We start from the raw sequence: 18,709 nt of genomic DNA on the forward strand, positions 1-18,709 counted from the left end.
ACAAGTTCTTATTTAAGGTTCTTGTTAGAGCCCTCAAACTGGGCTCAGACTACCTCAGCAGTGACCACTCTCTCTACATCCATGACTTCCCATAACAGCTGCATTACTCAAAAGACTGGATGTACCCATTACAAAGTTGAAAGTCTAGAGCAGGAGAAATCAGCAGCCTAGCGGCTTTTAAACTGCCTTCCACAAGACATTCAAACTACCAGAAATTTCCTCACCTTCATGACAGATTTTCTGGTTTACATCCCCCCCGGATACAAGATTTACACAACATTTCCGCACATGTATGGAAAAGGAGAGACCCAAAAGGTAGATCAGCTTTAAATAGACTACTTGACTTACCGATTTCCACAAGGTACTTCGATAGCATGGGGATGGGTGCGTCAAATATTTAAATAGAATATTCTCTTGTGAGAGCTTCAAGACACCCAAGTGCAAAAAGTAAAGAGATACTGGAAGTGTTAACAGAGGTGTCAAGGACTAAATGGACCAGAGACTGACCTATCACTTTCACCCTCTGAGACAGTTACTCCAATTTAGGACTAAGGGGACGGAAGCTTGTACAAGTGGTGAATATGCTGTAACTTGTCCTGTGAGTAAAGAGGACATCAGTCTCCAGGACTATAAATATAGCACATTTTACTAGCACTATACATATATGTTTTTAAATTCAAGAAGTCTAGAATGAATTGCTTTCCACACTGGAGTCCTGCCCTCATAAGCCTGGAAGGAAGTGTTTTTGCAGCTGCAACAGCCTCAGCTGTAATTATTTTCATCAAAGCCATGGTCATCTTCTGTCACAAGACACTTTGGGATGTCAAGAATGCTGAGAGTCAGCAAGGGAAAAAACAAGATGAGGAGCACTTTGGAAGATGTGAAAAGAGACTAGCCAGATGGATAGCTGAGCTGAAAATTGAAATGTTATAGATTCGTTGTGCATTGACCAACTTGAAGAAATACACCCACACCAGGTGGCCTTAGGTCTTGCTTTGTATGATTATTTATAAGCGGTTTAGTTTTGCCTTGTTGAAACTTTTGAAACAGTTTCTCTTGCAGTTTAAAACTAGTGTAGTTCAGTGTAGTAAAGAGACCGCCAGAATGACCTCAGTCCACTGCTGAACCCTCCACCCAAAGTGTAGGAAGCAGGATTAGGTGGGCAAATGCCACACAAACAAAACTCCTATTTAATACTTCAGAGGAGAGCAAATGTTCTCTGTCAGTATAACTTAAGAAGCCAGAAGGGGAAGGGCAAGATGAATTATGGAAATGTCCAAGACCATAAACTAGGCAATCAGTACCGAAAGCTAAGGTTCTTTTTAAAGAAACCATGGAAAGGAAAAATACATCCAGGAAATCAGAGATTCTGTTTGGTCATCTGGTCCATACTACAGACACCAATGCAGGGTTGTTCTTTATGGTATTGTTCTCCTGTGCTTTGTCCTGTCCAATTTTAAATGTCTCAAGCAATGGGACTTCTATTACTTTCCTTGGAAAACATTTCCACAGTTTAGAAGATCTCAGCATCAAGCAGAATTGCCTTATATTCAGGCTATAGATTTCTTTCCCTAATTTCATCTAATTACTGCTGGCCATACCCCCCCTTTATCACATTAGAAAGCTAGACTGGCTGTATTTTTGCATAATACGATTCAGTAATTTCTACTTCATTGCTTATTATCTTTCTAAAAGGTTTCAGAGGAGCAGCCGTGTTAGTCTGTATCCGCAAAAAGAAAAGGAGTACTAGTGGCACCTTAGAGACTAACAGATTTATTTGAGCATAAGCTTTCGTGAGCGACAGCTCACTTCACCGGATTGAATGCATCCGATGAAGTGAGCTGTAGCTCATGAAAGCTTATGCTCAAATACATTTGTTAGTCTCTAAGGTGCCACAAGTATTCCTTTTCTTATTATTTTTCTGCTAAACTAATGTTTAACTTCCCACAACACTTGCCCTTATTATGAACTGCTGAAAATGCTCCTGCAGCAATGTAAGGCATACAGTGCTACACTGAGGTACAAGTGAAAAAATGGCAAATGAGGATGCTAGGAGAGAAGCAGATTTTTCTCCCTCCAGTCATTCAGTCTATAGATAGTAGGGCAATAATTATCTTGGATAAGACTACTTCTTTGGAACTTTACTGCACATATTTGCCCAAAGCTACCCTGAGGATTTAATTGGATGGAGTTGGCTTGTTATAGCAGGATCACTTAAGCTTGAAATGATATCCTCTCTTTAATGTTTTATTTATAGGCTAAAAACCAAAAAGACTGAACAAATAGCATGGGCTCAGGACTCATTCCTTGTTTCATAAGCATTTGCTGAATTTGGAAGTGATGTTTATTTGGATGATTCCACTGGGATATTTTCTTGCCATTTTTGGACACCATAAGAGTATTGCACCTTTTTTACTATAAAATCAGTGGATCACGGCTGGGTCACTATCCTTTCCAATCAGTTTTAACCAAGCAAACAACTTTATTTACTGCAGTGAGGTGTTGCAATGTTGGATTTGTAATCCAGATTTTGTTTTTGCTCACAAGTCATTCTATTTTCTCTTCCATTCCAGTGGAGCTATAACATTCCGTACTTGTGAAGTTATTAACTAACACTAAGCAAATTGTCAATAGAATGTTGGTTGAAAGTTACTCCACCAGCATGTTTAATCCAAAGTAATAACTGTGCTGAATTATAATTAAACAAATTAACTATAGCATAAATTTTATATGTCAATGTTGATAAGGAAATATTTCTATTATTTATGATGAGGTATTAGAGTCTTATGTTTATACAGTATATGCCCAGTATCAACTGCTACTTAGCTATTCTTGCTCTGTAAACTCAGTTTATTATATTGTACTATATAAATAATTACCTGAGGCACAGTCCATGTTTATCTGTAACATGAGCTACACGTAACATGAGATGCTGAATACACTTCCAGTTCTATGAAGACTGTCTTAGTAAATTTTGCTTATTCATATAGGTGTGGTGGATATTAAATTAAGAGTCAGAATATGAAGTGCTGTTGAAATTAAGAGTCCATGGTTTTCCTTATGATCTCAGAACTTGGTAGTTGGGTTTCTGACAAGTGGTGACATGGCTAAAAAACCCAGACAAATCACCCAATAATACTCTGTTTGCATGGCAGAGTAGTAAAATTTTGGAAAATACAAAACTTCTATATTTGGCTAGTAGTACTAGTAAGGCAAGTTCAGAAAATGGTAGTCTTGGATTATTGTACTGATTAACTATCGTAAGATGGGAATAAATAAATAGGTTGAGCACCATTACACTAGACCAGGGGTGGTCAACCAGTGGCTCCGGAGCCACATGTGGCTCTTCAGACGTCAATATGCGGCTCCTTGTCTAGGCACCGACTCCGGGGCTGGAGCTACAGGCACCAACTTTACAATGTGCCGGGGTTGCTCACTGCTCAACCCCTGGCTCTGCCACAGGCCCTACCTCCACTCCACCCCTTCCCTGAGCCTGCTGTGCCCTCGCTCCTCCCCCTTCCTCTCAGAGCCTCCTGCACGCCACAAAACAGCTGATCGGGAGGCGTGGGGACGGAGGGGGAGGTGCTGATCAGCAGGGCTGCTGGTGGGTGGGAGGCACTGGGAACGGGAGAATGACTTGAGGGAGAGCTCTAGTACTGAAGACTTAAACCTAGATTGGACAAACCACTAGTAAAGAAGAAAAATCCTGCCCTGAGGCACAGAAGAAAGCCTGGGACCCTCTTGTTTATTATATTTTTACATAGCACCTAGCACAGTGAGACTGTGGCTACGTGACTGGGGCTCATTAGCGCTATCACAATGGAAAGCATAACAGATGATCCAAGTGTTAATATGTGAGTCAACAGCTCCAGTTCCAGTCAGCTTTGGGACACAGACCTGATAGAGTTTGCAAAACAGAACATATTTTTGACTTTATTCATAAAGAATCAACTTAACCCTGCCTTCCTGCAGTCATTTCCTTAAGCTTTTTCCAGAAGTCTAACAGAACACATTAAAGTACAGTTCTGTGGTCTAGAGCAGGGCTTCTCAGGACAAATTTTTTGGTGGCCTCAGAGTGCAGCCACCAACTCTCGCTGGCAGCTGCTCTCACACTTTTTCCTAAAATACTTAATTAACTTTAGGAAAAACAAATAAAGATGGACATGTACACATCCAAATCACTGTCATGTATTTATTGCTAGCTAGTAAGTCTGCTGTGAAAAGTGATATTAACAAACATACAAGTATCACTTTTCACAGCAGACTTACTCAGCCCTGGCAAGCCTGGGGACAAATTAAGCCTTGGATTGGGGGGTGGGGGTGGGTGGAAGAAGAGGGGGGTGGGGCCAGGGATGATGGGGGTAGGGCAGGGGGCTGGACCCTGAAGCCCCATGGCCAGGGCCTGGGGTTGGAGCCTGGAGCCATGCGCAGGCAAAGCCTGGGGCTGGAACCCAAAGCCCCACAGCCAGAGCCTGCTGCCCTGCCACCCCAGGATTGAAACCCAAAGCTTGAGCCCCACTGCCCCTGGGAAGGTGGGGAACTCACCAACTGCCTGATCCTCCAGGTGTCTCCAGAGCCCAACCCCTGGGCTGGTGGCCCCAGAAACCAACACCAAGACGGTGCATCCAAGAGCAACAGGGAGGGGGAGGGGCCACTACTTTATCACCTCCCCCCCAAGTCAACATCCAGGAGGCTGTGGCCACAAGAAAAGCCCCTGGTGGCCGCATGTAGCCACAGTGACCGCATTTGAGGAATGCTGGTCTAGAGTCTCAATACACGTTAACTGCACTATGGTTTTCTTATATAATTACATGACTAGGTGGCTTCCTCTTAACTTGCTTCCCCTATTAATAGTGACGAAGGTGAAAAGTTAGTCATAGAATCATAGAATCATAGAATCTCAGGGTTGGAAGGGACCCCAGAAGGTCATCTAGTCCAACCCCCTGCTCAAAGCAGGACCAATTCCCAGTTAAATCCCAGTCAATGTGCAACAGAATCATCCGTATTCCAGGAACAGATACGCTTCAAAAAGGAATGTTAGCAGTTTCCTCTAACACCTTGTGGCATAGCTGGGGAGCTGTGAACATTATCAGAATTTCACAGCATTCACCTTACTTGCAAATATATACACAACACTCCAAGGGCATTTCTTTCATAGTGTAAAACCACGTTTTCAACTATCTGTTTGCCTCAAGACCTCACTGCATTGTAAGATTCACTCAAGCACATAATAGGATTCTGGGGCTGCAGATACAGGAATCACATATTACTGGAAGTTAAAGCAAATTTTATATAAAGATATTCTTATGAATTCAGAAACGGCAGCACCACCATCCATAGCTCTAAATTGCATGGGATCTCTCAACTGTCTTATGCCATTTCACATAAGTGACTCTTTTTAAAAAGCTACACCCAATTTTAAACGCAATTATTTGAGGCAGTTAACAAGCATGTGGACAAGTGGGATCCAGTGAATATAGTGTACTTTCAGAAAGTGATTTTCAGAATGCCTTTGACAAGATGGAGCTAGGCTGTTCTCGGTGGTGGCAGATGACAGAACAAGGAGCAATGGTCTCAAGTGCCAGCGGGGGAGGCATAGGTTGGGTATTAGAAAAAACTATTTCACAAGGAGGGTGGTGAAGCACTGGACTGGGTTACCTAGGGAGGTTTTTAAGGCCCGGCTTAACATAGCATTGGCTGGGATGTTTTAGTTGGGGTTGGTCCTGCTTTGAGCAGGTGGTTGGACTAGATGACCTCCTGAGGTCTCTTCCAACCCTAATCTTCTATGATTCTAAGATCCCTCACCAAAGGCTCTTATGCAAAGTAACCTGTCATGGGATAAGAGGGAAGGTCCTCTCATTGATCGGTAACTATTAACTGTTTAAAAGATAGGAAACAAACGGTAGGAATAAATGGTCAGTTTTCAGAATGGAGAGAGGTAAATAGTGGTGCCCCCCATCAGATCTATAGTGGGACCAGTCCTATTTAACATATTCATAAATGATCTGGAAAAAGGGGTAATTAGTGAGGTGGCAAAATTTGCAGATGATACAAGACTACTCAAGATAATTAAGTCCAAAGCAGATCGCTAAGAGCTACAAAGGGATCTCATAAAACTGGGTGAGTGGGCAACAAAATGGCAGATGAAATTCAATGTTGATAAATACAAAGTAATGCATCCTGGAAAACATAATCCCAACTATACATATACAATGAGGGGGTCTAAATTAGCTGTTACCACTCAAGAAAGATCTTGGAGTCATTGTGGATAGTTCTCTGAAAACATCCACTCAATGTGCAGCGGCAGTCAAAAAAGCAAACAGCATGTTGGGAATCATTAAGAAAGGGACAGATAAGAAGACAGAAAATATATTGCCTCTATATAAATCTATGGTACGCCCATGCTTTGAATACTGTGTGCAGTTCTGGTTGCCCCATCTCAAAAAAGACCATATTACAGCTGGACAAAGGACAGAGAAGGGCAAAAAAATTATTAGGGGTATAGAACAGCTTCCATATGAGGAGAGATTAATAAGACAGGGACTCTTCACCTTGGAAAAGAGTCAACTAAATGGGGATATGATGGAGGTCTGTAAAATCATGACCACGTGGAGAAAGTAAATGAGTGTTATTTACTCTCATATAACACAAGAACTAGGGGTCACCCAATAAAATTAATAGTCAGCAGGTTTAAAACAAATAAAAGGAAGTATTTCTTCACAGAATGTACAGTCCAACTGTGGAACACTTTGCCAGAGGATGTTGTGATGGCGAAGACTATAACAGGATTAAAAAAAAGAAAAAAACAGATAAATTCATGGAGGATAGTTCCAGAATGGGCAGGGATGGTGTCCCTAGCCTCTGTTTGCCAGAAGCTGGGAATGGGCAACAGGGATGGATCACTTGATGATTACTTATTCTGTTCATTCCCTCTAGGGTACCTAGCATTGGCTACTGTCGGAAAACAGGATACTGGGCTAGATGGACCTTTAGGTCTGACTCAATATGGCCATTCTTATGTTCTTAACAACAAAGAGAAATTACTTACCTGTACAGTAACTGGAATTATTCAAGACGTATTATCCAGTTGTGTATTCAATTCAAGGTGCACATGTGCTCATGTGCCAGGATCAGACATTTTTGCTAGCAATGTCTGGTCCATGCATGCACCCCAAACACCTTCATGCCAAGAGTACAAAGAGTGAAGCTGAACTAAATACCACTCCAATTCTCCCTCTATCGCAGAGCCCTGGCATGTAATAGGACTCCTAAACGGAGAGAAAGGAGGGCAGGTTGTCGAATACACATATGGACTAGACATTTCAAAGAACACTAGTAACTATACAGATAAGATACTTCAAATGACTGTTCCTATGCTGACTCTATTTGAAATGAGTCCTAAACAGTGACCTGAATAAGGAGATGTGAGCTTAGAGTTTTTCCCAAATAGAGTGTGACGGATTGTTCTACTGAAAGCAGCATCCACTCTGGATGCCTCTGCCACAGCACAGTGTTTAGCAAGCTATGTATGGAACCCCAGGTGGCAGCTTGTCAAGTGTCAATAATGGGGACTGACTTTTTTTTTTTCTTTTTTTTTTTTTAAAAAGGTAGAGTTCAAGCCTCCAGAGTTCTGGTGGAATGGGCCTAATATGATGGAACCTCATGGAATAAGTCCAAAGAGATCCACTTCTAAACATGCCTTCCCTGGACCTTTTTGTCCAACTATCCTAGAAAATGACTTGTACATTCCACACTTTGCTGGTGTATGTGATTCCTCCAGACCAAACAGACCCAGAGTGTCAGTCATTCTAAGGAAAGGCTCTCTCACAAGAGGTGGGGTACTTCAAACCAGGGAATTTTGTATGAGACATCATCCCTAAATAAGAAAGTTTTTGATAAATTAAAGGGGAGAAAACAGGGGAGGTGCAAAGAACCAAACTCTCAAAAAAACCCAGATAATTATGACTAATACAACAAATTGCCAGATGGCAAAAAACACTAGCACTAATAACTATTAAAAACTACTCACAAAATTCTTAGAAAAGATTTGAGGGATGCAGATACTCTAGCACTCCATCTCAAGCCTAGGGAAGCAAAGAGGAACTGGAGTGGCAGTTGGTCTGGCTCTGCTGTTTATACCCTTAGAATGGGACACGAGGGAGTCAGGGCGGTTTTGTATACAGGTATTTGCTAGATAAGGCATGAGTATAAACTAAACCAATAATGTAATGAGCCTACAAGGCGCATAAGACAATAACATTGTTAAACAATCCATAAGGCCCAAAAACCTTAGCATAAGCAGCTAACCAGGAAGAACCCTAGATCATAAGGTATCATAAAACAGAATGCTGTAATGACTAAAATGCTGACAGGTAATCACAACATGCTTGTTTATACCAGCTTGGATATTTTAAGTTAGGATTATCACAGATGTCTGATCACAAGAGTGCCATGGTAACTAATTAACATGTATGCCAATAAGCTTGAGGTAAAAGGCCTAGTAACCTATGGGAGAAGGTAACCCGACATTAGTAGGGTGAGGAAATGCAAATAAGGAAAAAAGGAGTAGGCACAATGTGTCAGCATAACACATTATAAAAGTTGTATCCCAGCCTGTGTGCACTGGGAGATGTAACTCTTGGGAGGTGCCAGGATTCCGACCACTGGTGATAGTGATGAGGAAGATAATGACTAATACTTCAGGTTCTTTTGCAAGGGCTGGTGAGAGTATGTGGATGCTCAGATGCACATTCTGTATTACCTTTATCTACCTTACGGGGTTGAGGTGTTTGTAACTTTTCTAACTGTCTTAGATACAGAGCGTTTTCCCCAGAGAGGGAATACAGAGAGTATTGCAACCGTGCACATCAGGGTTCCCAGCTGACCAGTAATTTTAATACCACTGGACCTGATCTTGGGACAAGAACCTACCAAATCTCAGAGTGTCAACCGGGAATTTTTAAGTAATCAATGTAATTAATACACGATCAATAGATCCAACAACAGTGCAGGTGTGGTCTAAACAGACATTGCTAGTAAAAATCGGAGATCGAGACCAGATGTGCACCTCAAGTGGTGCACACACATGGACAATCACTGGAAGAACCACCAAATTACATCTCGTATTACTAAGGATATAATTTTGTACAGAGTTCATGCATTCCGTGACTTTAACGGACCTCCGTGACTTTGTTGACTTCAGCCCTGGCGGCCGGTGGTCAGCTCTCGATGGCAGGGCTCAGACTGTTAGTCCCTACCAGGTATTTTCCATAAAAATCAGGGATAGGTTGCAGGCTTCCGTGAATTTTTGTTTATTGCCTGCGACCTGTCCATGACTTTTACTAAAAATACCCATGACAAAATCCTCTCTTAACCTTAGATATTACATACAAAAGCCTCCTTTCTCTGGATTACCTACGGTATCCAACATTCTCCTTCATCAGCTCTTACCTCTAGTAGCAGCAGTGTCTCTTGCTCTGTCCATTCTCTTCCAGCACTGGCTCCCTTACTCTATAAAGGAAGAAAAGGCAAGATAGATTACTTATCTTTGCAGGAGCACTATTTTGAGCAAAAGAACTTCTTGTAAAAGCAGCAGCTGTAGTGGTTTAATCTACTACCACAGCCTATTAGTCACTCTTCCCAGCAATTCTGCTGTAGTTGATCATATGGCTGCCTACCTTAGGCAGTTGTCCAGTCTGCAAGAATTACACACAGAATTTCAAGAGACACAGGAGGATAGGAAAGTATGTTTAATTAAGGCAACACTTGCATGGTAGATAGGTTGGATTGTATGAGGTATATGGTGGATACAGTAATGTGCAGTTTGAGAGACTGAAGTCGTAGATTCTTACTAGGAAAACGATCCTCAAAAAGAGATAAAAATACCTGGAGTGAAAAAAGAATCTCCAAGGATAAGAGATAAGGAAATGCAAGCTCTTTGAAAAATATACATTCCCTCCCTGTAACTGCTGCCCTCAGTATGAGTATTTAGCACAGCATCACTCCTGAGTTTACTGTAGCTACACCAAAATGATTTGGGAATTACTTAAAAGTTTTCTTCGAACTACAGAACTCTTGGAGAGGATCCTACTACCAGTTTCAGCTGATAGAAACACACCATCACAGATGTCAAAGCTTCCCTCATAAGGAGGGAAGGTTAATGGGGTTATGTTGTTCTGCGTAAGACACTGAATTCGTGCCAATAACTTATCCTTTCCCCAAATATCTGCACAGAGTACAGATTACTAACCCATGCAGCACAAATTAAAAGTGTCAGCCATCAGACACTCAAAATTCTTACATAGGCTGGTGTGAATGCTTGAAAAACAACTGTTACTCCTGAGGGCATTCTGCGCCCCAAAAAATAAAAATTCTGTGCACAATATTTTAAAATTCTGCAAATTTTATTTGTCAAATAAATGTGGAGGCTCCAGCATGGCACTGGGAAGTACAGGCCACTGGCTGCAGAGGTGGGAGATCACTGTGCAGCTCCCCACAGGACACAGACTCTGAGGTGAGGCTGCACCCAACCTTGACAGTGCAAGGACTGGGCCCTGCCCAAAAAACACCCCAGGCCCTGCCCCTCTGTGGCCGGTGCACCAGGTGTGGGCAGGCAGGCTTAGCCTGGGCAGGATCCAAGTGTGGAGGGGCTTAGTATGGGGGGATCCAGGTTTGGGCTGAGGAGCGATGGGTGTAGGAAGGGGGGGTCAGGGGGGAGAGCTTCCTTCAGCTGTGGGAGAAATCTGGGGTGGGTCTGACACAGTCCCAGATGCCATGCAAGGGAAGAGGAAGTCCCGTCCTGTACAGCCAGGACTAGCAGCTGAGCCCGGTGCAGGATAGGAGCCACCAGCCGGGTCTTCCCCACTCCCGCGCCCTGCCCCACAGGGATTTACCTCTCTATGGCTGCCCTGGGCCCCTGAAACATACTGCTGGGGAGGGTCACATGACCACTCTTGTGCCTTCCATTTGCTTCCCCATCAGAAAGTCATTTTTCTGCGGGGAAGCAAAGAAATCTGCAGGGGACATAAATTCTGCACATGCGCAGTGGCACAGAATTCCCCCAGGAGTAAACTGCATGTACACAAAAGGAAATCACTTTTTGGGGGAAAAAAAGCCTAAGTCCATTTTTATAATTGTGTTTAAGAAGTGTCGAGGAGCACCTGGGAAAAGTACTGGCACTCTCACTGAATGAATGTATCAATCAAAAATAAGCGAATAAATCACACAATGAAATCTGGTACGGGCTGAATATGTATGGGTTGAATACCAATTTCTAGTAGGTACCCTCCAAATGTCAGTCTTTAGAACAGTGTGACACTGTCAGTAGTAATCCTCAATCTGTGTGCTCTTTGGGATAACACATATTGATCTTATGGAATCCACGTCCAAGCAGTTAGTCTGGTCTCAAGTAGAGCGAGTGAAACAATGATCTGAGGAAAACCCTGTATAGTTCCCGACATGAGGCAGCACTGAATAAATGGACCAGGGTTTCTAGGATACCTGAGTACTACCTTCTCTCTAAGCAGCCAGAAGGGCGGGGGAGCAGGCGGCCACAGAAGCACGGCATTTTGTCTTGACACTGCATTGCAATGGTGTGTCACAGCATTAAATCCGTTTGGGACATGCTACAATGATGGTGTGTCAGAACATCACTTCATGACTTGGCTCAGAGAGCCACCCTTTGCTGATGAAGTGACCTTCCAGTTCTGTAAGGCTGAGGAACACTGTCCCATTTGAACTGGGAAAACAGAACAATCTATTAAAAAAAACCTGACTAGTGGGATTTACCTCCCAAGCGCCTATGAAATCTATTTTGAAACATTCAGCAAGCCGCGTGCGATACGTATGATTAGAAGGGCCCTACCACTTTCACGGTTGTGAAAAATGTATCATGGTCAATGAAATAAACCCTTCCCTGTGATAACCGATTTCTCCAATGCTGCTGGGAGCACCCCAGTTGGGTGTCCAGGTGGAAGACACATGGGACAAGGATGGAGGAGCAGCAACATCCCACCTAGTGATTATGTAATGACTAAGGTTTGTGGAAGGAAGCTCAATAGAAGCCAAAGGGAAAGAAAAACTCAACAACTTTACCTTTGCCAAGGTCTTCTTTGAGTAAATATCTGTGCGAAGTCCAAAGTTCTGCAGGTCAGTAGGCTTTTCTTTGTTTTTCTCAGGAAAGCTCAACATCTGCTGGGCAGCAGGGACCTAAGAACAAAAAAACCAAACACATGATCATCAAGATGAACCTAGACAGGTGTGCACTGAACTAGCATTCTCCCCAAATCACCCTTGTTTACACACAAAACTAGCAAATTTGGGTTTGGAGTGCTGGAACTGTAGGTGCAACATTATTCTACAGAACGATGGAAAATCGACTACTAACAGAACGTTACTGAGACTGAAGGGCATGTGGAGAGAAGGATGCATTCCACCCTCCCAGAAAATGCATGAGCTACATACTCTGTTCAGGTACACACAGCATTGACCCTAGCTACAAATACAGACTGGCTAGGAGTATGTTAAGCCACTCCCAAAATACACGTACCACTATTTCTATCTGAATAAGTGTGCGCGCATGTACACGGTGCTGGCGCCTGTAGGATTTACCTGAGGAGCTCGGAGATGAAGAGGCATAAGTCCAGAGGGGGTATCAGCAAGCACATTGAAGTGAGGAGTAGGAGGAGGGCCCATTGCCATGGGACGGCTTTCTGGATCCACTTGGTAGTTAACTAGACCCCACTGCTCCAGAAAGGCATGCACTCTATGGAACAACATTACATGACTGAAGTCTGAGGAAACAAACCCTCAAGCACATCTGCTACTGCAGAAAGAAGATACCAGGGAGGAAGTTCAAGTGTGCAACTGTGATGAGTTTGCTGCTAATCAAACAAAGGCAGGTTGAGTACTGTCCTATTTACCTTTCACTGTTATATTCACTGTAAATAAGGGTATTATAAAATGTGGTGTTCACCACAAAAGGAAAAAAGATGATCTGCCAATAGAAACGATTGATGCGCCTAGGCCTCAAGTCTTCTACCTCACTATGCAGGAGGTATAACTTATAATTTGTAATAAAGCAGCTTTGCTGGGATAAAATGTATTGTTACAGCTAAGGGTAGTGGCTGCAAGATTTAAGATTTTACCTCATTACAGCACATACATCTCCAGTCAGGTTCCTTCTGCAGGCAGTGCTGGTCAAGTACTCCTGAGGGTTTAAGCGATACGTATCAATCATGAAGTTCCGGTAAGCCAAGTATCTGGAAAGAGAAGGCAGTTCAACACACATCTGAAAATCTATACAGGTTCGTAGTATGTGTCATTTCAAATTCTGACCATTACTAAAATATCTTCATGTTGGCCCCCATCCTTCAATATATACAGCATGCCAGGGGCACCTGATATTCAGTTCAGTGACCATGAAGTCCGAAAACGCACACTTATAACTGTAGGGTGACAGTGAAGCTGAAGACCTGCAGGGTTTTTTTTTTTTTTTTTTTTGTTACTCCTGGTGAACTTTGCAACTAAGCAATCAATATAAAGTACAAAAAGTTAATGTGTATTTCTTTATCGAATTGGTTTATGCGCCATCATCTGACCCACCCCTCAGCATTTTATATTTGTGTCTATTTAGATTTTAATCATGGACCATATCTTTCTGTGTGTGTTGTCAAAGTATCAACTATTCTTTATGTGTTTAATAAATAATCTGCAAATTTAAAGTATCTCTCAGATTGCCAAAATAGTCCTCTCATTGTGAAATATAAGCAGGCCAAAAAAAAAAGGTGAAAAAGTGAAAAATCTCATTCCAAACGAGGGGCTCAACCCTGGCATTTAAAGGTGGCCAGAATCATTAACAATTCATTGAAATTTTCGTTTTGGTTCCAGATGTGCTTTTGGGCCATTGACCCAAACACCTAAGATGCCTAAAGAATTCACACAGGTACCCCATACATTGTCCTCTCAATGACCTTCCCTATCAGTCTACCAGACTGGCTGTAGCTTGGGTACTACATAACTAGGCACCAACAGCTGAAACGGCATTCCAGTTTGGTGGCACTTTATAGGCAGTTGGCTGCAGAGGGAAACTGAGTAGAGTAACTCTTGGATGCAAAAACCAACTGATTAATCCTAATCATTTTCCCCTCTGCATCAAATCTGAAAGCATGTTACACTTGGAAGGGCAGCAGAGCAACAGTTACTAGGATGCTACCCTGTTTCCCTCTGCAGCACAGTTTCCATGTGCAACAGTAATGGAAGTGAAAAGAGCATGACAAAGACTGGGGAATATGCACTAAAAATGAGAAAAAGAAAAGGTGCATGAGAACAGAGAAGAATGAGAGAACAAGAATGAAGATGTGGAAAAGAAGGCAAATACTGACGATGGGACCTCACATTGGTGCCCCAGATCATCTTCCCCACTAAGAACTAACTAACTGTTGAACAGCTAAGTTTGGATATGAGTCTTCACCTATAATTCTCCTTCCTTGAAGCCACCTCTGTGCAGAATTTTCAGGCCTTCTAACACAGGGTAGGGAAGAATTCCCTAGAGTATTCCCTAGAATTCTGATGCTGTGGCACTGCCAGCTGCCATACCTGTCCACCTACGAGTCAGCGAGCGTCACCACGTCTCTCTATTCACAGCCCCTTTCAGTCAGTTCCTGAACTGCATGAGAAGCAAGACCTCCCAATAAAAGACAGTTAGAAATTATAGAAGTAAATCATAAAACGAATACCAGCGCATATCCAAAGGATGCAACAAAAACCTAGGATATAACCTCAAAAACAGACTGCCAAACTAGTGGGCGAGTGAATCTCCAGTGTGGGAATAAAGATTATAGGTAACTATCTCTTAATTAAAAATATTCATAAGGGCATGTGCACACTCTGAGCGTGTGCGTACTGTAAATAAGTATGGGACCTCCCAAACTTAGTGTACAAAGAAAAGAGGTCAGTGTCTAATAAGCAACAAGAATACAAGCTGTTTAAATAGAAGGAGGAATAAGATGCCTTTGAATGACAAGAAATATAAACTGACAGATGCCTCAGTGATGCAGCCCTCAAAAAAGTCACTTTCCAAATTTGGCCAACTTAACTAAGGACATAATGGAAAAAAACTTTAAAAGGACTGGGAGAGTTTGGGCCCATCCATTTTGGAAACTGGTTTTGTAGGCAACTGACCGAAGAGGGATTTACTCCCCAGAGGCCAGATACAAGAATACTATTTAAAATGTATGCAGAGAGGATCATGTGGCTGCTTTGTTTAAGCCTAAGACGGTAACATCCCCTGAGGTTCATACTGAAGCCAAGCTAGTCTGGATAGTGTAAATGGAGACACCACCTCCTAGCTGGAGTCCTGTCAGTCCATACAGTAAGAGGCGTAATCAGATAGCTATTTAGATATAGTCCTCTGTGACAGAATTGCCCAAGGAATTGGCATCCAAAGAAAAAAGTTGGTTGAACTTTCTACAGTCTTTTGTTTGGTCAGCATGATCAGCAGCGGCCAGACTTTAAGCCTGATACAATCCGAAGGCTCACCCCACCCCGCCTTGTAGCACCACTGATCAATGCTACCAATAGGTGAAGACTAGCTATTGTCCCAGTGCCTTTCACAAACATTGGGTTTTGGTGCTAACTGAAAGAGAGCTTGGGATCCTTTGGCTTTTGCTGCTGCTGCTGAGGTTGTTCACCCAAGGAAAAGGGTAATGGGCACCTTTGAATCCAACTGTCATACTGAAAGTTAGTTTCTGAGCAGATGTCCTTCCTAAGCTCTCACCAGTGGAGTGCAAGGGAATAAAATACTAACACAAGAGCACTGGGTGGCTATTGTCTTTTTCACTACCTGACAACATGGCCTCAACCTAGTACCCAAAACACTCTTTCTACACACAGCTGGTCTCTAAGCTTTTCATTCCTCCTGTTGGAATCCAGCTCCCTACAGCCAACAATACACAAAGCCATCCACGCCTGAAACATCACCTTTCTTCCATTTCACTAGTTTTACAAGGCCTCCACACCTGATGCCAGACTAGGTCTATGCCTTCAGACTCAATCTTCCACCGCTCATGGAGAGGACTGCCATACTGTGGAGCCTTTCTCCTCAGCTCAACCTGCTTTTAGCCTTGTAAACCAAACATGCCAAACAGCGAAAGATAGCGGTTGCTGAATGGTAAAGCCCACTTCCAAATGGTTCTCAGCCCTGGTCTACACTAGGAGTTGAGGTCGAACTTAGCGCATTAAATAGATTTAACACTGCACCCATCCACATGACGAAGCCCTTTTTTTCAACTTAAAGGGCTCTTACAATCGATTTCCTTACTCTACCCCCGACAAGGGGATTAGCGCTGAAATCGGCCTTGCCAGGTCCAATTTGGGGTACTGAGGATGCAATTAGACGGTATTGGCCTCCGGGAGCTATCCCAGAGTGCTCCATTGTGACTGCTCTGGACAGCGCTCTCAACTCAGATGCACTGGCCAGGTAGACAGGAAAAGGCCCGCAAACTTTTGAATTTCATTTCCTGTTTGGCCAGCGTGGCAAGCTGCAGGTGACCATGCAGAGCTCATCAGCAGAGGTGACCATGATGGAGTCCCAGAATTGCAAAAGAGATCCAGCATGGACTGAACGGGAGGTTCGGGATTTGATCACTGTATGGGGAGAGGAATCCGTGCTATCAGAACTCCGTTCCAGTTTTCGAAATGCCAAAACATTTGTCAAAATCTCCCAGGGCACGAAGGACAGAGGCCATAACAGGGACCCGAAGCAGTGCTGCATGAAACTTAAGGAGCTGAGGCAAGCCTACCAGAAAACCAGAGAGGCAAACGGCCGTTCCAGGTCAGATGAGCTTCTGTGATGAGCTGCATGCCATTTTAGGGGGTTCAGCCACCACTACTCCAACCGTGTTGTTTGACTCCTTCAATGGAGATGGAGGCAACACGAAAGCAGGTTTTGGGGACGAGGAAGAAGATGATGAAGTTGTAGATAGCTCACAGCAAGCAAGCGGAGAAATCGGTTTTCCCAACAGCCACGAACTGTTTCTCACCCTGGACCTGGAGCCAGTACCCCCCGAACCCACCCAAGGCTGCCTCCTGGACCCGCCAGGCAGAGAAGGGACCTCTGGTGAGTGTACCTTTTTAAATAGTATACATGGTTTAAAAGCAAGCATGTTTAACGATTAATTTGCCCTGGCATTCACAGCTCTCCTGGATGTTCTCCCAAAGCCTTTGCAAAAGGTTTCTGGGGAGGGCAGCCTTATTCCATCCACCATGGTAGGACACTTTACCACTCCAGGCCAGTAGCACGTACTCGGGAATCGTTGTAGAACAAAGCATTGTAGTGTATGTTCGCTGGCGTTCAAACAACATCTGTTCTTTATCTCTCTCTGTTATCCTCAGGAGAGTGATATCATTCATGGTCAGCTGGTTGAAATAGGGTGCTTTTCTTAAGGGGACATTCAGAGGTGCCCGTTCCTGCTGGGCTGTTTGCCTGTGGCTGAACAGAAATGTACCCTGCTGTTAGCCACGGGGAGGGGGGAGGGGCTAGCCACGCGGTGTGGGGAGGCAAAATGCGACCTTGGAATGAAAGCACATATGCTATGTATGTAATGTTAACATCAAGCTTTACTGTGAAAGAGTGTATCCATTGGTCTATAAACTGTGTCTTTTAAAATACCACTGTCCCTTTTTTTTTTTCTGCATCAGCTGCATGTGTTTCACGGATCACAGGATCTTCTCCTTCCCAGAGGCTAGTGAAGAGTAGAAGGCGAAAAAAAAGTACTCGCGATGAAATGTTCTCTGACCTCATGATGTCCTCCCACACTGACAGAGCACAGATGAATGCATGGAGGCAGACAATGTCAGAGTGCAGGAAAGCACAAAATGACTGGGAGGAGAAGTGGTGGGCTGGAGAGAGTAAGTGGTGGGCTGAAAAGAGGGCTGAAGCTGAAGGCAGCGTGAGGAGAGGAGGCAGGATTCAATGCTGAGGCTGCTGCAGGATCAAACTAATATGCTCCAGCGTATGGTTGAGCTGCAGGAAAGGCAGCAGGAGCACAGACCGCTGCTACAGCCCCTGTGTAACCAACCACCCTCCTCCCCAAGTTCCATAGCCTCCTCACCCCGCCCAAGAACGCGGTAGGGGGGCCTCCAGCCATCCAGCCACTCCATCCCAGAGGATTGCCCAAGCAACAGAAGGCTGGCATTCAATAAGTTTTAAACTTTTAAAGTGCTGTGTGGCCTTGTCCTTCCCTCCTCCACCACCTCTCCCGGGCTACCTTGGCAGTTATCCCCCTATTTGTGTGATGAATGAATAAAGAATGCATGAATGTGAAGCAACAATGACTTTACTGCCTCTGCAAGCAGTGATCGAAGGGAGGAGGGGAGGGTGGTTAGCTAACAGGGAAGTAGAGTGAACCAAGGGTCGGGGGGTTTTATCAAGGAGAAACAAACAGAACTTTCACACCGTAGCCTGGCCAGTCATGAAACTGGTTTTCAAAGCTTCTCTGATGCGCACCGCGCCCTCCTGTGCTCTTCTAACCGCCCTGGTGTCTGGCTGCACGTAACCAGCAGCCAGGCAATTTGCCTCAACCTCCCACCCTGCCATAAACGTCTCCCCCTTACTCTCACAGATATTGTGGAGCGCACAGTAAGCAGTAACAACAGTGGGAATATTGGTTTCGCTGAGGTCTAACCAAGTCAGTGAGCTCCACCAGTGCGC

The 18,709-nt window shown here is 43.8% G+C and overlaps 1 protein-coding gene across 4 annotated transcripts in view; it reads right to left on the reverse strand.

The window, feature by feature from the left end:
• The window catches only part of SMARCC1 (SWI/SNF related BAF chromatin remodeling complex subunit C1), a 178,057-nt gene that overhangs the window by 80,447 nt on the left and 78,901 nt on the right, over positions 1–18,709 (reverse strand). For all 4 annotated transcript variants that reach the window (XM_073334923.2, XM_073334922.2, XM_073334925.2 and 1 more), the window contains 4 exons: positions 13,146–13,259; positions 12,610–12,763; positions 12,094–12,207; positions 9,451–9,510 (listed from right to left, as the gene is read on the reverse strand). In XM_073334923.2, coding sequence (XP_073191024.1) covers positions 9,451–9,510; positions 12,094–12,207; positions 12,610–12,763; positions 13,146–13,259 — 442 coding nt within the window. The remainder of the gene's footprint in view (positions 1–9,450; positions 9,511–12,093; positions 12,208–12,609; positions 12,764–13,145; positions 13,260–18,709) is intronic.

The sequence above is a fragment of the Lepidochelys kempii genome, chromosome 2 (genome assembly GCF_965140285.1).
Source record: "Lepidochelys kempii isolate rLepKem1 chromosome 2, rLepKem1.hap1, whole genome shotgun sequence".
Taxonomy (NCBI): domain Eukaryota; kingdom Metazoa; phylum Chordata; order Testudines; family Cheloniidae; genus Lepidochelys; species Lepidochelys kempii.